Consider the following 22457-nt stretch of genomic DNA (forward strand, 5'->3'; position numbering starts at 1 on the left):
CGGGGCTGTGTCATTCAGCTCTTCTCATGCTTTTATCCACACTGTCTCTTTCTCAGCTTGAGTTGGACAGTGCATGAGTTGACACGCACCAAATTATGCTCTTGCCTATCTGGCCAACATGCATGTCCCTTCAACCCATGGACATATCTTGATTCTGGGGGAGAGGAGCACAATGCAGCAGCATTAGAGCATCATGGTCAGCCATGGGTGTTTGCAGGGTCCTATGGAGGTCATCAGGCCCCACATCTCCAGCTCCTGCTGGTCCCTGGTAGGATGGAGCAGTGGGGCTGCAGACCCGGTGGGGGAACAACTCCTGCATGTATGTTAAATGACTGTCACTTTGTAGGAGCAGAAATCAAAGTCCAGCCCTCCTTCAGGGACCCTCAAATACCTCTCAGAGCCCAGAGGCCTGGAATACCCATGTTCTGCTCAGGGCTTCAGTGGTGATAGCCTCGACAATGTCTGCATGTCAAATTCCTGGTCAGCTGGAGCATGTTCCTTGCATACCTGTTTCATGATGAATTTATTTGGCCGGGCTAAAAGAAGAGTCAGGAATACGTGAAGTACTGGAGAGAGGCTGCCACAAGGCTGAATTCCCATGAGGGAGCTCTAGCAGGGAGACGTGTTCCTGCACCGCTTCACTGGCCCTGAGGTAAAACAACCAAGTCATTGTTAAGAATGCGGATGGTATGAGCAATAATGCACCCTCACAGATGCTGAAGTCTGTAGGCAATGGGGCTGTACGTGCCTTTTCTTCTTCTTTTTTTTTTGTATCTGGAATACACATGCTTCACACACGTACTGCAGTCCAAATTCCTGTTTAGTTACTTGGAAGGAGACCAAGTTCCCTCTTCATAAGACACTCAGTGATCTTGTCAGCAAATAATAACCATTTCATTAACTAAAAACTTCCCCACCCTTCTTTCTTCTTCCCTGCTTCCAGCAAATGTAGGTAGGTGCTGAATAACAGTCATAAAAAAACCCTACTACTCATACATTAAATGCACAGCCAGCACAGCAAGAATGTAAAGCAGTGGATAAAAGTGAGTGAACAGCGGGGCTCTGGGACAGCTCTGGATATTGGTGTGGCTGTGGTGTGCTGGGCTCCCCCAGAGCTGCTCAGCATGAAGACATGAAGATGACACCCAAAGGACATTCACCTCCCCCTTAGGTATTAATGGAACATCACTGCAGTTGGAAGACAGGGGTGGCATTTCCAAACTCTCAGGACAAGTTTTTCTCCCAAACAAGTTCCCGGCTGTTTGTTTGTTCTTAAAGCAGTAAGGATTCAATGAGCCAGCTGCTCCAAGGCTTCAAAGGAGTTACAGCCTTGAGGTTTTCACAGCAAGAATCTGGCTACCTACCTGCACCCTAGGAAAATTCAGAGTAGTCCGGAGCCAGCTCCGAGCAAAACAGCTCATTTGCACTGAATCCAAGTGCTGAATCCATTTGCCGTTATTTCTGTGCCTCTCCATCACTTCCCACCTTCCATGAACATCTCGCTCACTGGAAGAGACGACAGACCAGCTTTCTTTGTAGGCACTGCAGGTGTGGAGGCAGCAGAGGCCTGCAGGCACTCCATGAGCCAGCTGCTATGCATCTTCTGGAGGAATGTGGGCTGCTAGGGGTGGGTTTTTTTTTGAGCAAAGCTAATTTACGAGGTCTGAAACAGTTGGTTTTTTTTTAATCTAACAATAAAGGTCTTCAACAAAAGAATGATAAATTTAAGATATGGGAGTGACGTCAACCACTGTAGTTTCAATCTATGAAATAACCGAAACCGGGACGTACGTATTAAAAGTTGGTGGTTTGTTAGAGAGGAATAACCGCAGAAATCCATGCACAAAGGTGGCAGACCTTGAAACATGCCAGATTGGAATGTTTTGATAACGTTCAAAGAGCAAAGACATCATTCAGTCTAAGAAGTCTATATGCAGCCTATGAGTACCTAATGGGTTGATACAACAAACATAATTAGTTCCTAAGCTCCTGAGGGCAAGCGCAGGTCTGAGCCCATCTCATTTACATCAGGAATAGCTGTACAAAAGCCAATTAGTCACAAGGCCAGAGGGAGCGTGTGGATAATCTGCGTGATCTTCTACCTACCTCAGGTCAGAGAACTCCCCCGACCTACTTCGTTCCCATTTGAACGGGAGCATCTCTTTGAGAAAAAAGATATTTTGTTGTAAAATATTCAGCGTCGAACAACAAACCACAGACCTTTCAGTGCTTAATTACTGCCATTGTTAATTTATTATTATTATTATTATTTGCCCTGAGTCAGAATCTGCCGCGGCTCATCCTCCAGCCTTTTATGCTCATGATGCCTTACTCTGTGAGCCCTCTTCTGCCAAATTTGCTTTTCTTTGCTTAAAGCCAAGTAACTATGGACTCTATGCCTGCCTCCTCAGCCTCACATCTTTGCTGTTTGTGGATCTAAGAATCTCGCTGTGCGTTTTGCCACACAGACGTATGGAAAGGCCACCTGCAGCTGATCGCTCCCTACTGCTCCTCCAGGTTTTCTCAGTTACTTGTTTTCACAACATGATCACTGGTGCTCTAAGTCTGATCTGCCTTGGTCTAAATCACTGCAGTCAGGATGGCTGCGATTTGCAACACGTGAGAGGTTAATCAAGAAATGCTCGTGAGCTTTATGACACATCCGCACATTCCTCATTCAAGCAGTTAATGTCTCTCAGTGACAGTGAGACTGTAAGATGACCAAGACGTTGCAGGTCTGAAGGCTGCACCACCCTGAGGTCCTCTGTTGTGAGACTGACAGTGGACGCATGGAATGCAAGCTATTCATTCCTCTCCACTTACCAGACGTTACGATTTAATCAGTGCTTGGCAGCAGTTCTTGTAACTGACCACTTCTCCAAGCTCTGTGTCAGCTGAAAACTTTATCACTGGAGGTTTTATTTGGGGGCACGGTTCAAAACAAAACAGCCCAGCACAATATTAAACAGAAGACAGCACCTGCAGAATCTCCTTGGGAATGAACTGCTTAAGGATCGTTCTCCTTATACAGTTATTTTAAGATTAGCCTGCAAGTCGTGTGAACCACATTGATTTCATGCTCTTCAAGCTCTTTAATCAAATACAACATTCTAGCCAGACAGCTGTTCACAGAAGCAGCAAAATACCTGTATTTTATCAGTAAAAGTTGCAATCTTGTTTTTGAAATATTTATTTGATGGGAATTATTTGTCATGATCCCATGTTGACTGGCTATTAATTAATATTACTATCATTGAGCTTCTTCAGTATTCTACCAATTGAAGCCTCTACTCTCCTTTTCTGGGAGCAAGGCCAAGCCCACCATCAGCTCATCCGATCTATCTGCTTTGGATCTTGGCACAGAACTGGTCCCCTTTCCCCTCTCCTTATCTCCATATTTCCGTTAGCTCAAAACAGAATAAAAAGCTCATTATTTTTCTTGGCTCTCTCTCTTTTACAAGTATCAGATACGAATGATCTGCACCACGTCTGTCAAGTTAAGAGATTCTGTTTATCATATCCCTCTCTGTTTTTACTTTAGTCCTCTGACTTCAGGAGTCGTAGCTTTAAGAAAATAGATTGACCATCAGGAAACTCATGAAGATACATCAGAGCGGGCCAAACTGCTACAGCTATAGGATTAGCTGCATTGAAAGCAACAGTTATGGTGCAATTACTGGCAATAAGTGAGAAAAACTGTTTGTTTGTTTGTTTGATGGATTTTTTATTCTAAGTGCATCAGCATCCTCTAGGAAGTTGTTATATTTTTGGCCCTGGGATTCAGTCTGAGTGCCAAACTGGAAGCCTGCCAGCCTCCAGCCCCTTCTTGGATTGATGCTTGTAGGTTGTTAGTGTGAAATCCACTTCAACACCCAAACCGCCTTCACAATTGTTGCTTACAAGGCCCAGGAGAGAGGATACCCAACTCCCACATCTGCACACTCTTCTGTAATACGGTCCTCCCTATGAAGGCGTTCTGCAGCCACAAGATCCCGCTGAAAGGAGCTCACAGAATCCCACAGGGTCTGCAGGATCAAACCTGTACAAAATGACCTGCTGTATGTAAGGTTATTTTCGGAGTTAGGAAGTTAATCTAATGCTTCTACTCATCATCCAGCTCCACTTTCATAGACTTATTTTTGTTAAGGTCGGAAAAGATCACCAAGATCATCCAGTCCAACCACCAGCCCATCCCACCGTGTCCCTCAGTGCCACATCTGCATGGTTCTTGAACACCGCCGAGGATGGTGACTCCACCACCTCCCTGGGCAGCCTGTGCCGCTGCCTCACTGCTCTTTCTGAGCAGATTTTTCTCTCTTAGGGTTACATGAGAATGACACAATTCAGGCAAAATGCTGAAAACAAACACCCTGAAGCCTTCAAGAAAAGCACTGCTCGCCTTGAAAATGTTGTTCCCTTTGTCGAAGGCTGCTGCTCCTTGCCCCACCTGCCTGACCAACCCTGCAGCTGTGGAAGCAGGCCCCAAGCGCTCTCCTGGAGCTCCCTCTGCTGCTGAGCGTGCTGCAGAACACAGAGCTGGCCCCATGGCATCCAAACCCTACTAAAGCAGGACACAGAGATAGAAGTTCAGATCTCTTGAATATCTCCATGGTTAGGCCCTGGAACAGGCTGCCCAGGGAGGCTGTGGATGCCCCGTCCTTGGAGGTGTTCAAGGCCAGGTTGGATGGGGCCCTGGGCAACCTGATCTAGTAAAGGTGTATGTTTGGTGGCCCTGCTAGGTAGGGGGGTTGGAACTACATGATCCTTGAGGTCCCTTCCAACCCGGGTCATTCTATGATTCTATGATTCCATTGAAGGAGACTCCACGACCCCTCTGGGCAGCCTGTTCCAGTGCTCCATCACTCAGTTCTTCACATTCATATGGAACTTCCTATGTTCCAGTCTGTGCCCATTGCCTCTTGTTCTGTCGCTGGGCACTACTGAGAAAAGCCTGGTCTCACCCACTTGACTCCCACCCATGAGTTATTTATAAGTACTGATAAGATCACAGAATCATAGGATGACCTGGGTTGAAAAGGACCTTAATGATCGTTTAGTTTCAACCCCCTTGCCATAGGCAGGGCTGCCAACCATTAAACCAGGCTGCCCAGAGCCACATCCAGCCTGGATAAGATCCTCCCTCAGCCTTCTCCAGGCTGAACAGCCCTAAGGCTCGCAGCCTTTCTCACACAGGAGGTGCTCTCTCTCTAGGAGACTCCTTTCTTCCTCGAACCGGGGAGCCCAGCACTGGACACAGTATGATGATGTTCCCACACCGGGCCATGGCAGAGAGGAGGATCACCTCGCTCGCCCTGCAGGCCACGCTCTTTGTGATGCACCCCAGGATCCCACCGGCCCTCCGGGCATGAGAACACCGCTGCCGGCTCACGGTGTCGACCTCCTGCCCACCAGGACCCCCGGCTGAGGAGACGTGCCGGCCGCTTAGCGGAGGGCAGAGGCAAGCGGCGGAGCGAAGCCGTCTCCATGGCAGCGGGCGGGCCGGCCCGGCCCAGGTGCGGTACCGCGGCCCTTTTAACCGCGTCCCGGCCGGGGGCTGCAGCGCTTTCCCTCTTCGCGGCTCTGCTTTGGCTCGGCGGGTGAGCGGGGCTCCGGGCGGGAGGTGGGCAGGCTGTCCTCAGGAAGTTTAACGCAATTTTCCGCTGAGTCTGCGGGGCGTTGGGGGCGGGTGTCCGGACTCGACTTTGAGCTGGGAGGCGGGTGGCCGTGCTGAGGTGAGGGCGCTCGGGGAAGCTCCCGGGCCGGCCCCGTTGGAGGTGGCCGGAGCTGTGGCTGGTGCGGGACCGGGGTTCGGCCCGCAGGGCCTCTGTTGGGCGGAGAGTGCCGAGGGGCTGCCCGGGACCGGCCCGCAGCCAGCTTGGGAGCCGCCTCTCTCCTTAGCTCTCCGGGTGAGGCTGTGCCGGGTGGGGCTTCGCACGCCGGGGTCGGAAGAGTCAGGTACGGCAGCCGGGGGTGAGATGAGGGCATCCCTAATGCACCGCTCCCCGGGTTCATGGCCCTGCCTGTTAGAGCAGGAGACCGGCTGGAGGCAGGGAAAGGACGGTGCTGTGATACAGCTGTCGTCTCTTGGGCGTGCTAGATGTGCTTGGCTGTGCTGCTGAGGGATGGCTCCTCTCTGCTTCCTCAGCTGTGAGGGAAGGTGTTTGAGAAGGGAGCGCAGGCCTGTCCTCTTATAATGTAAGAAACTACTGTGGGCAAAGGTATGAATACTCCTTGCTTCTTGTACTGCTGTCTAACTAGATGTGCTTTTCTTAACACCAGCAGAGCAAGAAAAGCCAAGATGACGACTGTGAGGTATGAACAGGGGTCAGAGCCTACAGAAGCTTCGAGGTGAGTGAAACAACCTGGTGCACAGGTTCAGAACTGAAGTATGCTGCATGCAGCCTTCTGCCTAGCATTCCTCAGTGTGTTGAACATAACAAAGAGGAGATATGCTATGTAAACTTCAAGCACTTCATGCACGGACTCTATTTTTCTTTATTGTTTTTTTTCCCACCCTGAGAACAGTGCTACTTGAGGAGTGATATCTCTGGTAGGAATGTGCTTTTGTGATGGGCTTCTTGCAAGTGGTTGAGAACTGTAACAGGGAGGTACCACTATCCTGCCCTGGTGCACTAAGTCAAGGGCAGTAAGTCTTGCTTTCTTCTAGCTTCTGGGAGCCACTGTCAAGAGGTACTGTAGTTAGCATATTGCTCTGCTCTCCTTCTAAGCTTCCAAGTCTAATGCTCTCTCTAACTGAGCAGTTAGAGAAGGTCGTGTACTCTGTGGAGAGTACATGGGTAGAAAATAGGTTGTATTATGCCTTTATTTTCTTCTACCTTATGTTTGAAGACTAGATGTAGGACCTTCTAGCAGAAAGCTTTTTCTAGTTTGGGCAACAGTTAGATGTAAAGTAAAACTACCTCCTAGGGAAGCATTATTCAGATCTGAATTACTGTGTGAGAGCACCATGTAAACAGTGTCCTTGGACTTGGCTTCTGTTCTCTTCTAATCTTAAAAGTTGGCTTCTTAACCCAAAACATTACTGTAGCTCATTTTTATTTTGCTCAGAGTAGAAGATAGAAAGTCTGACTTTCAGTTCCCTTCACTTGTATACAAGTACAAGCAAGTGATCTGCAGCAGGAGTGCTATAGCAGCAGTAACACATCCTAATAAGTGAAGTGGTTAACTCTGAAGTGCATGCCTGTGAGAACAGCTGGGAAGCTAAACTGAATGGCCTTACATCTCCAGAGCCTTCCTTCAGTTTTAGGAACAGAGCAAGCTTGCTGGAGATAATGGAGATGGAAAGTACTGTGCATACAGTTGCTTCTGTGTGAGTAGCAATGATACCAGAGACAGAGTCACAGCAAACACTGTTGCTGTGCTATTATGCAATATACTATTTCTGAACAGCAGGTTAAAAATGCACATCATTGGATTTGTCTGTTACATTTGACTTTCTATGAAGTCATCTTGTGGTTCTCAAAGCATTTCAGGTGGTTAAACAAAATCCCAATTGAAAGAGACTCTTCTGAGGAAGTTATAGTGAGCAGCCACTGCAAAAGAGTGTTCAGCTACTGCTGCCCTGATCTTCTAGTTTCCGGTCTGGTATCCTGCTCAGCACAAAAACATTGCTGTGCTATGGCTTCTCTTAGCAAGTGCTCTATGAACAAGTACTTTACTGTAGTAGTATTAATGTTTTGGGTTCTTTTTCCACCTGAATTTTGCATATGTGTGTTTCCAGCACTGCCGGAGTCTGGGCTTGTCTGAAGTGCTTGACAGACTTTTGAATGCTTTACTTCAAAGTCCTTTATTACTTAATAAAATGTCTTCCCTTCCTCCCCTCAAAAGAGAACTTTGGTAGGAGGACAGTTAAGTGGAATTAGGTCAGTGCAAACCAAAGGCTTCTGTTGTGCCAACATATGGAAAGCCTTTCTTCCCCTGGTACTGTTACTGTGCTTCAGCCTAGGCTGTTCCTTGCTTCTCAGCTGACAGCAATTAATATTACTTTATTGCTACCCTTTATTTCAGATATCTAAGTTGACATCTGTACTGGTATGTGGTTTTTTTTCTTTTGTGCTGTTCCTTTGCCAGCTCTCCAACAGCAGATGAGCCCACAATAAAGATTGATGATGGTCGTGATGAGGATAATGAACAAGACAACTGTTCCAGGTAAGCTAATGATAAACTAAATGCCTTGTTTACCCCCCAAAAAAGTGAAAATGCCTGAGCCAAAATGAGAAGGCAGGTGGTTTGCTGAAGTGAGAAGCCTTAATTACTTTGATACCAGTGCTTTGATCTTGATACCTTGAAGCTGTGCATCACTTGATACCAAGACTTGCTCTAATGTATAACAGTATGCAAGTCCAGGAAGCTTCTTCATACCCATGGAGATGAAAACCCAAGTCACCGGTTAGCAACAAATCTGTGACAGAGTGGAAAACAGGTAGTTCAAACTGCACTGCATGTATGTTCTCCCAAAAGAATTAGCTTGGGAGAGCTCTGAGTAAATGCTGGTGAGAAAATCAGGTGAATCAGTATCTGGAGCAGTGGTAAGCATTATGCCCTCAGTAAGAATGAACTGTCCGAACTTGCTAGTGATCAGTAAGAACAGTAGGATTAAGCCTGTTATCTCAGTTCCTCTCCTACTGACCTGAATTGTATGAATTCAGGTGAAGGTGCTTAGAAGTGCATTTAATAAAGGCCTAAATACGCAAGCAACTGTTGTGCCTTTAACTGATCCAAGATTTTGGTAGGCCAGATTAGATTACCTTGGTACTAGGTGCTTGTCCTTGAGCTGTGGAAGCTGAAGTCTTCCTCTATGTACTATACCCATGTCATAGGGTTAGCTGGGCAAAGACAAAGCCATAAAGTAATGTAATTATTGCATTGTTTTTCTTGCGTCCTGGGTGTTCATAAGCACAAGGAGAAACTTCTGTATGCTGTGTGTGTTGAAAATAAGGCTTATTACTTCAGTTATAGCACCCACTTTTCACATCCAAGTTAAGGATGCAGCATCTTTCCTGCTTGAAGGTGTAACTGTTTACTTGTTCATATTTTGGACTTTAAACTTAATAATGAGTATGGGCTAAATCAGTGAGCCTATCAAGGTGCTTCCTCTTCATTTCAAAGATACTCAGCCTTATCTTATACTGGATAGTGGAGTTAAGGTCTTTGACCAAGTGAAATGTAATGCTCAAACTACCCTGAAGGAAACAAGTAGTTTAGATGAGATTATTGATGTGCAGTATAAATTACTGAACTGATGAATATTTCCTGTAACAGAAGCATCTCCAGTGGGGTGGGTGGTGATGGGGAAGCACGGTAACCATACACAACAGGAAAAATAGGACAAATATGTGAACACTGCTGACAGGAAGTAGTACTATTTTAAGGTTGTAGCTGATAAAATACCTCTTGTTCAAGTGATGGAAGATTATTTGTTTCCCAAACACTACCTTAATGTATTTTCTTCAGGACTGCAGCTGAATATTCTCTTAAATCACTGATACAGAGTTCTGAAAATAAAAGAATGAACTGCAGTAGCAGTGCTACTTTGGTTTAATCAGTAGCAAATTGTCACTTGTCTTGATGCGATTCTCTTTTCTTGCAGTACCATTAGGAGAAAAATTTCCCCATTTGTGATGTCATTTGGATTCAGGTAAAAGAATATGCTTGTAATGATATGGGAAAGGTAGAAGTAGTTCTTTTTTTGTGTAAAAACTTGAGTCTTCTTTGAGCTCTTGTCTGGGAAGCACCGAATCTACCTCTGCCATCAGAGGGGAGGTTTCTTTGGGAAGGATGTCTTAAACAGAAGTCTGCGTTCTCCAAGGAGGATGGGAAACTGGAATTGTAAATGCTACTGTCAGTTACTGACATAAAGAGTTCTTAATGTACTAAAGCCTGTGGCAGCTGGTTGGTCTGCTGTATACATCTAGGTGCTAAAAGAAGGTGAGCCATTAAATATGGTTATTTCTCAGGGGCTGTTCTTCATCGCAAGTAGGAGGAAAAAAAGTGAGTAAGCTGGAAAGCAGCACTGATGCTGCTGTGCCTTAAAGCACTCACATTTGCATCATGCATGGATAGATATGGCATTATTGGTTAATAACTACTGTTGTGTCTAAAAATGTGCAGTTCCATGTGGATGGTATATTCTGTGCAGATCACTTAAGAAATGTGATTTGAATCTTTCACCTGTTACACAAGCAGGCCTTAATTTATAAATTAGAGAATCCATGCTTGCTGGACCAGCTTAAAATAAAAACCTAGAGTTGTGATCTCCAGTTTGTATATCCCAGTAGTGATTAGCTGTTGACTTCTATTTTTTTTTTTCCCCCTTGCAGAGTCTTTGGTGTTGTGCTTATTATTGTGGACATCATAGTGGTGATTGTGGATCTGGCCATCAGTGAGAAGAAAAGAGGCATTAGAGAGATTCTTGAAGGCATTTCCCTGGCTATAGCACTCTTCTTCCTCGTTGATGTTCTCATGAGAGTGTTTGTTGAAGGGTAAGACATGAGTAAAGGAATTCAGCGTGCTAAGACCTCGAGCTAGGAAGAGCAGCCCTTCAAGTTTGGAATGACAGACAGGCAAACTTCTCATAGAGAAGAGCCTCATCTTCTCTTGGCTGTGTTCACTGGCTGGTGCTGTTTTGTAGACTAATCTGTAGAATGCTTTTAAGTGCTTGGAAATAGCAGTAGTTTTGCTATGACTGCTCTCATAGTGGGTCTTCTGTGCTTATTTTTCTAAGGAAAATTGTATAAATTTTTTCCAGAAGAATCTATCTCTAGCAGTAGCGTTTCTCTTCCCAACCAGGGGATTTTTTGCTCCATCTGTAGGTGCATCTGTCTAAAACTCTTCATTTTTGTTTTTCCAGCTTCAAGAACTATTTCCGGTCCAAACTGAATACTTTAGATGCACTCATAGTAGTGGGCACTCTGCTAATTAATATGACCTACTCCTTCTCTGACCTTGCTGCCACAGATCAGATGCCAAGGTAAGAATGGTTTGACAGCTGTTAAATGTGATCTTTCTGTGATGTGCCTCTAAGAATGTTCTTGGGCATATCTGGCCTAGGTGAATGTATGCTAGATCACAAATAAAGCTGTGATAGTATTTCATAGTATGGAATTCAAAGCAAAGTCTTTCTGTTCTTTAGGCTTAACAGTTCTGTTCTAGCTTGACCGTGTCTCAAAGGCAGATATGATCTAAAAATCTACTGGTGTAACTAGAAGTGAATGGTGGGGCAAGTATTCAGGAGGGCAATGGGGTGTTCCTGTGCTGTTCTATGCTGTTGTGGGTTGGTGTGCAAGTCCCTTGTACTCAGACTTGATGGAGGTTTTAGGACAGGCTCAGTTTTTGCACTTCTTAGTGCAACACACACAAAAAAATCCAGCTGGGATACTCAGCTAGGACCTACCATCTCACCCATGCAACTCTTGAGGCCTTCCATAAGGCTTCTGTTGTTAAATGCTCTTCAGTCCTGCTCAGATGTATTACTACCTTGCTCTAGATGATGCCATAGATCTGGCCAAATCTCACATTTAGAAACAGTGGCCTTCCAACCTAATCCTCCAGTTGTGACCACACAAACTAATTCCCAGTATCTTACCTGAGCTTTTGTTGCTTTTCTTTCCTCTTGGTTGTTCCTTCAAATATGAACAGCAGCCTTAAAGTCTGCTCAGACTGTTTGGAGATCTGTTGAGTGCTTTCAGTGGGTGACAACTTGTCATACAAGTCAGATTTCAGTGGCAACCCAGAGAGGCAATGTCACTCCTTCCATCATTTCTAAGCTGGTCTATCAGTGTGGACTGGAGTGAGTGTCTGTTGACCAATAAAAGGATGTCTGCAAACTAAAGTTTAACTAGCTGCCTTTGCAAGGGGCAGAAGGCAAACTCTTCTTGTAAGCTGTAGTTCAAGATGAGGAGAGGGGCTCTAGTGTCTTCAATCCAATGTTAGTTCATGTCATTGTCTGGCTTCTAGTTCAAGGGAATTCCCCAAAACAACAGCAGAATTATCTTGGACTAGGAGGGAGCTGGGGAGAAACTGAAATTTACCAGGCTTCTAGGGCAACTCTATGTATTATTGACTTCCACAAGCTCTACACTAATGGAGAACTGTGGGTGTTTACTGAGGTTCTTACCTAGGTGTAACAGGACCTGAAACACATATTTGCTTCTTAAAAATGTATGCTCATATACCTCCTTAAGAAATGAATGTTAGTTTGTCCTTGTCCCTAAGGGTATGCTGAAGCAACTGCCCCTGTTTCTATAGAGCCACTCACATAAGCATCTTGCCTGATCCAAAGTTCAACAGGAGTTCAAAGTTTCCCAACTAAATTTGTCAAATTGTTGACTGATTAAAGAAAATGTTTCTTATTCAAGCATGTCCAGCTTATTTACATTCTCTTTTCAGTTTGTCTATCAGGTGGTTGGTTCCACTTTAAGTGTACGCTTAAATATCAAGGGATAACTGGCAGTGTTAAGGGAATTTGTTGCTTGCTGGGTGGAGATAGCTGAGGAAGTTCCTAGAACAGACTATGGAATCTTCTAGTTCTGTTACTGCTGCAGAATGTACATCTCCAGCATGATCAACAATAAAACTGTGCTACTCCAGACCCTGGGGTTTTTTTTGCATGAAACAAAGCTTTTTTTTATTTTTTAATATTCTCTGAAACAGCTTTTAAATAATGTCATGCTTTACACTTAAGCTCGATGCTTCTTTTTGCAATGAATCTCTTTTGTGTAGAATGGTTACTCTCCTCCGAGTTCTGAGAATCGTCATCTTAATAAGAATATTTCGCCTGGCTTCGCAGAAGAAACAGCTTGAAGTGGTAACTAGAAGAATGGTAAGCTGGCCTAGTTTTGTGTCTAGGCAGATATTACTATTCCTTTGTCCAGGCAGCTGTCAAAATATAGCAAGCAGTAAATCTGTCTACAGCGTATTGATCTGAAACCGATAATGCAGCAGAAGCAACATGCCTGCTCTGTGCCCTTGATGGGCTATTGCAGTTCTGCCTCTGACTGCAGTAGAGCTAGCAATTCTTGCCTCTGGTTGAGCAAGAAGCTCCTTGACCTACAAAGTCAGCATAGCAGTGATTGCCACACTGCGGTGTGTCTTGATAATTGCTGGTTTGTGTGGTGCATGAACTGGTTCCTCTTGGGCTGAGGAGAGGTTGGTGGAAAACAAAACAGCTCATCTGTTAGATGCATTAAAGCCCTATCCATTTTTAAATGCCTCTTAATTCATCAGGGTACTAAAGTAAGATCTGAAGCTTTGAGTTCAACCCCATACACAGGAGCAAATACCTAAACATTTTGCTCTAATCATTCTCTTCCTTTTATTCATCCCGCAAAGACCTATTCATGTGCAGTTTGAGGAGAATCTGCAGTGTTGTTTGCTGGGGTAAACTTTTATACTTCAAGGCAAATTTACTTTAGGTAATGGGGGATCATTCAAATAACACGGTCACAGCATTATCTGAGAGTAAATCTGAACTCTGCAAAAGTAAAATGAGGTTCTGACTCTGACACTAAGTCATGTTCCATCTTCTTCCTAGTAATAGACAACACTTGATCTGTGTCATGCTCTTGAGAGACTGTCTGCTCTGTTTTCACAGGTCTCTGAAAACAAAAGGCGTTACATGAAAGATGGTTTTGATCTGGATCTCACTTATGTTACTGGTTGGTAGAAATCCTATAATAAGAGCAAACTTCGCAGTGTGAAACACCCTACTAACGCTAACCACTGCTTTCAAGGGTTAGCCTTCAGGGTGAGAGGTTGTAGTGCTCTGTGTAGTGATAGCAGTTCCAGGCCTAGGTAAACTAAGTAACTATTGATTAACTTACTGGAGGGTTTTTTGTCTCCAGTTTCATGGTGGCTGGCACTTACAATAACTAATCCTTCAGGAAGGTCTGTTAGGCTTGTTCTGTGATCTGTAATCAGCTTGCTGTGCTGATTATGGGGATGGGGGAGAAAGTCTTGGGAATGGTTAGGTGCTCTTCCTAAGTAGTGTGCCCATAGAGTAGGAGTCAATTAATCCATAATGTTCTCAGTCATATAGTCCTTGAACGGGGCATGGTGGGAAGGGGGGGGGGGGAGGGAGGGAGTCTGCTTCCATGTTGTTACTTCTGGTTGCTGTTTTCTCCACAGATCGTGTTATTGCAATGTCTTTTCCATCTTCTGGGAAGCAGTCTTTCTATAGGAATCCCATAGAGGTAAGAATCTCTCATTATCAGGCTTAGTATTTCTAAACGCTGTTTCACTTCTAGGTGAACTAGAACTTGCATGTGAACTAACTTGTATGTAGGTTACTCTATCAAATCTTGGTCCTGGCTTGGCTGGTCAGAATGATTTAATAGTGATCTCCCCTGCGCTACATTGCTGTGTTGTAGTCTCAGCCTGATAAGATGCATCTTGCAGTGTGGACAGACTGTTCTGATATCTCTCCTCTTGGGGAATCTTTCAGTGAACCAAATAAATTCTCACACAGGCTAGTGATATTGCCATGATTAGATATTAATCACACTGTTTAAATGCTTGTAGTTGTAGTCCATTTAGAGCTGTGTTGTCTGATAACTTCTACATAAATATATGGAGTAAGGAATTGAATCACAGTCATGCTTTCTTAGAATTGAGACAGGAATTTGAACTATTGGGTTGATGAAGGGGCTTCTTGTTTAAGGACTGTTCATGAATGTTCAGCTCATATGATGATGGAAATAAAGAGCAGAGCACTGATTACTTTGAACTTGTTTCTTGTTACTTAGGAAGTTGCAAGGTTTTTGGACACCAAGCATGCAGGCCACTATAAAGTCTACAATCTCTGCAGTAAGTATGTTTAGTTGCTGACTATTGAAAGGCAGCTAAAAAGAAAGGTATCACTTCAAGGTGTGGTGTTGATGCTATCAGGTCTTCAGGAACTTAAAATCTATCAAAAAGACTTAAACGCTGTTTTATGTTCAGACCATCAGTCTTGTATCATAAGCTACTTTCTTTGTTGTGAGCTTTTGTTGCTCTTCCTGGTGTAACACCAGCTCTTACTTTGTAGGTGAAAAAGGCTATGACCCGAAGTACTTCCACTACAGGGTAGAAAGGATCTTTATTGATGACCACAATGTCCCAGCATTACAGTGAGTCTTGTTAAGAAATACTTGCAGCAGCACAACTTCTCATGCTTTTGCTTTGGCTGCACTAATTTTCTTCTTATTTAGGGACATGCTGAAATTCACTGCCAGTGTTCGTGAGTGGATGACTCAAGATGAGAAGAATATCATAGCAATTCACTGTAAAGGAGGCAAGGGTAAGGCTTCTTGTGTACAACCTGTGTATGCCACAAGTTACACGTTCTTTGTCAAACTACTTTGACTTAAGTATGGTTCGGTACTCTGAATGCATCTATGCTACAAATTAACTTCACAGATTCTATAGGCATTGTGACTAGCAACTGTGTAATACAGTTTAGTGTTTCTCACACCTGTTTTGAAGTAGTTTTAAGACATCAGCTGCCATTTGATGGAAAGAGCTGAACTGAATTCTTCAGTAACTTTCTGCTGTCCTGACCCTCCTGGCAGGAGGAGCTGAGGACAGGGAGTTACTGATGTTGCTACTAGCAATTGTTAAGCTGCTGCTTTAGCTTTATGTAAGCCAGTGACATGCACTGAGCAGTTTGCTCTGCAGTATACTTTGAGCTGCTGAATTTCTGGGGAGCTGTAGGGGGGAGGTGTCCAAAGTACTGCTGGATCCTTGAAGCACATAAGGCATTGGGAAAGCGTACATGGTAGCTTTATAGGGACAGGCTTTGTGTGAGCTCCTGCATAAAATGACCCGTGGGTGCTATGTGTAATCTGCAGTAGTGCAGGAGTTGTTGAACTACATTAGTAGCTGTGTGAACAAGCCCTGAACATGTGTCACATCTTTAGACATCACATCAGGTGGCTACAGACTCTGGTTCACTTGAATCGGTTGTCTACAAAAGCTTTTTCTCTACAGCTGGGAACTTAGCATTCAGTTTCATTAAGCCTTCTAAGCTGCACCTACCTGACAAGGGTAGGGAAGGATGATGTGTCTTCAGGCTTGAAGACCAAGATAGTGTTGGAGACTGTGTGCTTGTAGTCCCAGTACTGCCCTAGTAGGGCTGAGGTAGAAAAGGTGGAGTGGAGAAGTAATCTGTGAGACTCCAGCTGGCACTGGCTGATGCTGTAGTGTGATTTGGTAAGGTATGCTTGACTCTCTCCACTGCTAAATAGATGATGCAGTTACTGACTAATTAGGTATTTCAGGTAATACCTTTAAGAGTTGCAGGGGCTGCTTTCAATAAACAAGGTAACAAACTGCACTGTTGTTTTATTCGTCCCAGAAATACAGGTACTTGATTGCTTGTGTGCCACTTATCTCCTGTTACCTCTATTTCAAGTCATGAATTCATTTCCACAAAACCCATTCTCAAACCTTTGAGCTTATATAACTGAGTTTCTCTTACCTGTAATACAGGTAGAACTGGAACAATGGTCTGTACCTGGCTTATACACAGTGACCAGTTTGAGAGTGCAAAGGTAAAAACTAGGTTTTATTTCTGCTTCTTTCAGTAGTCAAAATACCCTCATTAGAATCTGCTTACTTGGTGAAATGCACTGATATTATTAACTAAGTGTATTGTGAAACTCTGTATTTAAAAAATAAATACCTTGCAGCATGTGAACTTTCTGTTCCTGACTATTCCTGATCAGGGAGAGAGGCCTTTGAAGCATTGTTTTTAGAACCTAGCATTGTAAGCGACTACTTCAAACTGTAGGTGGCTTCTCAGCATGCACTGTTAAAGCAGGTGTCTCTGTTGGAGTAGCCTTGTGTACTTGTGTTCCCTACCCTCCTTTCAAGGTGTGTAAGGCATCAAGAACTGCTTGTTTTATTTTGATTGCCAGTGTTTCAGCAAGAAGCCTTTCTGAATGCTCTGGGAGAAGGGAGACCAGCAAGTCTGCAGGCAGAACAGCCACGTTCTTCTGCTTTGCTATACCAAATCTCTGATGCAAGCTCAGAAACCTGGGTTGCAGAGGGCTCAGGTCACTATAGGTGGTCTGTGTGGAGCATGTAACAGTTTGGCCACTTGCTTTTCTGAGTTTAGTTTAGATCTCCACAAACCAGCGTTCAGCTTTTGTCTGCCACAGGTAACTTGAGAAATGTGTATGGACCTACAACAATTGCTTAAGCATGTTGCTTTCCTCTTTCAAAGAGTTCTACTAGCTTGCTTTCTGAATGGTGGACTTAAAGTTACTAGTTAGAGAGTCAGCTAAGTTACCTTCCAGCTAGAAGGTAACAGAAACTTATGTCTTGTGTCTGTATTCCTTTGGAGTTGATTAGTTTAGTTCTGCTTTGTGCTGCCCTCAGGGAGGGGAATGGTGGTGAGGTATTTTTCACTCTTGAAATAATCTCCCTATATAGGAGAGTCTGGACTATTTTGGGGAGAGAAGGACTGACAGAACCACAAGTACCAAATTTCAAGGGGTTGAAACTCCATCCCAGGTAAGTTTGAGCATGTTTTGTAATGAGCTGAATTAACCCTAGCCTTGTGAGTACTTAAACAAGGTGGTAGAGATGGAGCAGCTTCAGAGATGTAGGTTCCTACTACTTAATTCCTGTACTCTTTTCTTTAGGGTTTGGGCTATCAGCTAGTAGGGTTGCATTGCATCTTTCTTATATGCCCTTGTTACAGCACACTTCTTATGCTGCTTCTGAGTGCAGTATTTCACGTGATTATGGTATCTGGGCTCTTAGCCTTCTGAGACTAGGAGTCACCTACTGTTTAAGGTGAGCCAGAGCAGGCTGCCCAGGACCATTCCTGTTTAGTTTTAGAACATCTTCACAGACAAGGACTCAGTTCTCTGAGCAACCTGTTCCAGTGTTTAAGGCATAACACTTTAAGATAACTAAGCTGTTTACCAGCGATACGCTTGTGCCTGCAGCCTGGCCTGGGGCTTTAAAGTAGATATTTCTTCTTAAAACACCAAGTGTAAATGCTGTTTAGTAATAGGTGTAGGGCTTGTGTGGAACTTTAACAACCAGATGCCCAAACTGTGGAAGGAAAAAGCAAACGGCTTGATTTCTTCTAAGCCTTGGACTTGAGAGAAGAACTCAGTGCAGATCAACTCAATCCTTCTTCTACCTGGAATTGGTCTGTGTGGGATACAGAAACTGCATAATGTGTCTGGGTTTTTTGCATTACAGAGTAGGTATGTTGGGTATTATGAGATCCTGAAAAACAAGTATAACTTCCAACTCCCACCGGAGAGACAACTCAAAATAAAAAACCTCAAAATCCACTCTATACATGGTAAGAACTTTTGAATTTGGGCCTTTCTCTATCTGGTGATGGCTTCTTAGCACGGGCAGCTCATCTCTCTACTGTCTCTTCTTAAGGCTGAGGTAGGAATGTAGGCTTGCTGTGATTTGAGAATTTGAATGGCACAGATTTGGAAAGGAAATCTGAAGTGCAGGTGCTTCATTTTGTCACTGCCTGGGTGTGTGGCCAAGTGGTGCTTCATGTGCAAGCTGCTGCTTTGGAAGAGGAATCAATTATCAAGTAGGATTAGTGGATCCAGTGCAACATCTGGAGCTGTGGTTTCTCAGCTTGATATACATAAGTTTTTGTTTGTGTGAACTGGTAACTAGTACTAGAAGTTCAGTGGGGTTTTTTTAGGGGGCCTGAACTGCTATTCTTGTTCAGTCTGTTCCTGCTCTGTGGGTAGGATTCACTGTTACTTCAAAATCAAGCTCTCAGACACTGGAACTCAAGCTGCATTCAGGGTTTGAGTGCTTTGAAGTCTGTAGCAAGGCAGTTTTGAATAAGATTGGTGTACTTGGTTTTGATTTCTACTTAGTTTCCAGCAGATCTGTGTGTGCTCCAGTGTAACGTGACTTCTTTCTTCTTAGGAGTTGGGAAAGGCAACGGAACTGATATGAAGGTGCAGATAATAATGAAAAAGCAGGTCGTGTTGGAATGCGTGTGTGCCACACAAGGAAACTGTAAGGTGAGAGTATGAAACTGTCAGCTGAGTCACAGAACCTGAATATTGGACATGAAACTATCTAAATAAATAGACAATGTGAATTTTAGGAAGATGCAGCTTTGCTAAGCCTTAGGAGAAATAGTGTAAGGTAGTAAAGAGCTTTCCTAGAAGCCACTTAAATGTACTTAATGGTTCACTCTGACCTGGGAAGCTTGAATTGTTGGCTATTATTCTAGCACTGCTATTGTATTTATACACAATGAATTAGTAGCTTATGTTGTCATCAGCTGACCACGTAATATTTTGCTCTGTTACCCAGCTCTTCTTCGATTCTGAAAGTGACTCTGTAGTCATTGGCTTGGAAGACAGCCCTGTTATAAGCGGTGATGTGAAAGTCAGATTTGAATCCAGTTCTGTAAGTACAACAGCATGAAGATCCCCACTTCACTTTGAGGAGGGGCAGCAGTACAAATGTGAGCTGGGTCTTGGCTGGCTTAGCTCTGTGGGGGCAAAGTCTGCTTTTATTTGTGCTTTTATTTTACCTCCTCCCACCTCCCTGCCCCCCTTGTGTGGAATGGGCCCTTAGGGGCCAAACAAGAGCTGCTACAGTGCAGTGAGAATAGAGCAAGTGTTACTGCAGCAGCTTGTGCAGGTGGGGTGGCTGTTCATGCAGAACAACTGACACAGCTGAGTACCTGCTGCTTCTAACATGGGTCTGGTGCAAGTTTGGGTGGCCTGGAACAATTGAATGAGAAATGTCATCTGGGTGTGGTATATCTCTTTAAATATACTGTACTGATTTTAGCACCCTGGTTTTGTAAGTCAAACTACTGAGGACAAATGGGCGGTGCTCGTGTCTGCAGAAATCATTCCTTAAATGAAGGCTTTACTTTCAGGATCTTCCAAAAGGCTATGATGACTGCCCGTTCTTCTTCTGGTTCAACACTTCCTTCATTGAAAATAACAGGTAAGAGATCGCAGTGGCTGCCTTCAGAACCTGACTTTTGGTGTCTGAACAGAGCTGGTAGTTACTGAACATGGTGCTGAGAACTGGAGTGTGCTAACCAAGCCAGCCTTAGCTTCTGTATGGCTTTCTGATTTTTCAGTTCTAACTTGTGAACAGGCAGTTGGCACACTCTTGTACTGTGCATAGTGGTTTAAGCATAGAATCGTAGTATGGCTTGGGTTGGAAGGGATTTGGGTTGCCACCCAGCAGCTCAGGCTGCCCAGAACCCCATCAAACTCAGTTTTGAGCACCTCCAGGGATGGTGGGTGCACCCATAACTTCTCTGGGCAGCCTCTGCTAATGCTTTACCACCCTCTGAGTCAAGAATTTCCTCTTAATATCTAATCTAAATCTCCCCTCTCTTTAGTTTAAAACCATTCCCCTTGTCCTGTCAATTATCTTAATCCATTGGTTTGTTTCCCAGCACTTTACTGTTAATAATACGTTTTTGTTCAAGGTAGTTGACTATTCAGATGTCAACAGCACAACTGACCGAGGCTGGAGCTTAACATTAGCCTTGCTCAGCTGCTAAATTCAGATGTTAAATATCAGCGCTCTGGATCCCAGAGAGAGGCTCCTGACTTCATGGTTCTCATGCTGTTGTTAAAGGTTGAAAACTCATGTGGGCTTGTTCTTGTTGAGACCAGAATTCCTAGGGGAGATCCTGCCAGCAAAAGCTGGGCTTGTCTGTCTTGCTAAAGGAGTGATAGAGAAGTGGGGAGACTTGAGCTCCTTCTGGCCTGTCTACTGAAATAGGTTTAGACAACAGAGCAGGAACATGAAGTATCGGGTAAAATTACTATTCTTTCCACAACTGGAAAAGAACAAACGGTTCTTACCGCATTCATCCTGTCAGCCTGTTGAGAGGTAGCCATGTGTTATGAGTGTAACACAAACTTAATGCGCTAGGCAGCAATGCACATGGCACCTAAACTGAGGCAGTCAGTTAGGCAAAGCCAGTAGCAGGAGAAATGTGTGCCTGTGGCTGTGTAGCTCTGCAGCTGTATGATATCAGAAGGTGATGTGCGGGTGCTGTCAGGTGGCTGCTAGAGATGAATCTGGGAAGCATTACAGGGGGAGGGGTGAGAAGAGCTTGGTGGCTGAGCTTGACTGAATACTGAATGCAAGTACATGCCATGAGATTGGTTATTAAACCTATTGAACAGGTATCTACTCCCTTGAGAGGCCTTGAGCTGGTTGGAACAGTTGTGTCCTGTGTGAAGTAGACCACAAAGCATCAGGCTGGGGCTGGCTGTGTAGTTGTGGGCTACTTCATGTCCAAATCCCTATGCAGGCTTGCCTTATGTCTGTCTGAATTGAACATCTGGGCCTGTAGTTAATACTCTGGAACCAAACTTGAAGTCTTCTCCACAGTCTTAATGGAAAAAACTATTCCTCAGGCCCTAAGAACTACTATTGGATTTTATCTTTCAGACTGTACCTCCCCAGGAATGAGCTGGATAACCCTCACAAGTCGAAAACATGGAAAGTCTACAGTGAGACGTTTGCTGTAGAGATGAACTTCACTGAGCTGTAAGGGAAAGCTGGAAGAGAAGGAAAACACTTGAAACTCATCTCCTGTCTTGATGATGCCTTGCTGCTTCAGTATAGTGAAGCGGTCTCACTTTGGTGTACTTAATGTATTTCTATGTAGATACAGTATCTCAAATAAACCGACCTGAAGTTCTGTTGTGCAGAGCAATACGTCTCTGAAGTTATTTACTGTCATGTAACTGCGATGCTAGGTTAATGTGCTGATGGATCTGCTGGAGCCTAGATGTGTTTGTGTGCAGGTAATCCCTACTGTAAGCTGTGAGTGCTGTCTCTAAACAACAGCAGTCTGCAGGGTACTGTTGGAGTAGACTGAAATGCTTCCCAGCATCGGGTCACCAGAACTAAGGTAATGTGGAGGGGAGGGGGAATAGTAACCTGTCCCTGCTTGGTGGATGCTACCTTAGCTAATACCTGATTCAAGTAGGCAGAGAGATCCCAGACCTTCCAGATGCTCAGCTGAGTGTTGCGGCATGCTCTGAGGTATGTATGCAGGCTTAAGTTGGGCTGTTGCCGAATGACTGCCTGGTATTTAGTAAGTGTGGTGTTGAAGCTCCCACCTAGTTGGAAGCAGCTTCTCTGAGCACTGTGCTTTAAGTTCCAGCCCTCTGTACTTACTTTGAAGGTACACTCTACAAACACTCAGCGCTCCCATAAGCAGGGTTCTGTGGGCCTGGGTCACTTACACGGTAGTGTGTAGTAAGCTATTAGTGGAGCCGCTTCTAAAAGCGAAGTGATGCTGGTGGAGTTAATGCTCCGCTACTGGCCTGAAGGGAATTTCCTCCTTATAAAGGGGTGAGACCGAAGTTCCCTCGCTAGAGGGCGACTGAGTAAGGCAGCAGAAAGGGCCTTCCCTGCATAGTATGCAGGCGGCGCATACTAGGAGCTGGAATCCAACGCTGTTT

General features: G+C 44.4%; 1 protein-coding gene across 7 annotated transcripts; it reads left to right on the forward strand.

Moving 5' to 3' along the window:
• Nucleotides 1–5347: 5347 nt before the first annotated feature.
• LOC140255408 (phosphatidylinositol 3,4,5-trisphosphate 3-phosphatase TPTE2-like) lies at nucleotides 5348–21701 on the forward strand. Of its 7 annotated transcripts, none has more exons than XM_072343029.1 (19): nucleotides 5348–5597; nucleotides 6280–6348; nucleotides 8092–8169; nucleotides 9611–9658; nucleotides 10341–10502; nucleotides 10871–10990; nucleotides 12742–12841; nucleotides 13613–13676; nucleotides 14146–14210; nucleotides 14763–14823; nucleotides 15044–15125; nucleotides 15207–15295; nucleotides 16486–16547; nucleotides 17431–17511; nucleotides 18214–18319; nucleotides 18919–19016; nucleotides 19315–19410; nucleotides 19892–19962; nucleotides 21436–21673. In XM_072343029.1, exons 1-19 carry the CDS (start codon nucleotides 5485–5487, stop codon nucleotides 21536–21538), a joined length of 1668 nt encoding a protein of 555 aa, XP_072199130.1. In that variant the 5' UTR covers nucleotides 5348–5484; the 3' UTR covers nucleotides 21539–21673. The 7 variants fall into 7 exon arrangements, with proteins under 7 accessions (XP_072199130.1, XP_072199080.1, XP_072199098.1 ...); XM_072342979.1 differs by having other exon boundaries at nucleotides 5372–5597; nucleotides 6283–6348; XM_072342997.1 differs by lacking the exon at nucleotides 5348–5597 and adding an exon at nucleotides 5649–5732 and having other exon boundaries at nucleotides 6283–6348; nucleotides 21436–21701.
• The last annotated feature ends 756 nt before the right edge of the window (nucleotides 21702–22457 follow it).

The sequence above is a fragment of the Excalfactoria chinensis genome, chromosome 1 (assembly GCF_039878825.1).
Source record: "Excalfactoria chinensis isolate bCotChi1 chromosome 1, bCotChi1.hap2, whole genome shotgun sequence".
NCBI classification, from domain to species: Eukaryota; Metazoa; Chordata; class Aves; order Galliformes; family Phasianidae; genus Excalfactoria; species Excalfactoria chinensis.

Excerpts from the sequence above, each read along its gene's own strand:
- LOC140255408 (XM_072343029.1), top strand. The coding sequence starts at position 5,485 with ATGGCAGCGGGCGGGCCGGCCCGGCCCAGGTGCGGTACCGCGGCCCTT. Across the intron at positions 10,991-12,741 it reads GCCACAGATCAGATGCCAAG|AATGGTTACTCTCCTCCGAG; the intron begins GTAAGAATGGTT and ends TCTTTTGTGTAG. Across the intron at positions 13,677-14,145 it reads GGATCTCACTTATGTTACTG|ATCGTGTTATTGCAATGTCT; the intron begins GTTGGTAGAAAT and ends TTTTCTCCACAG.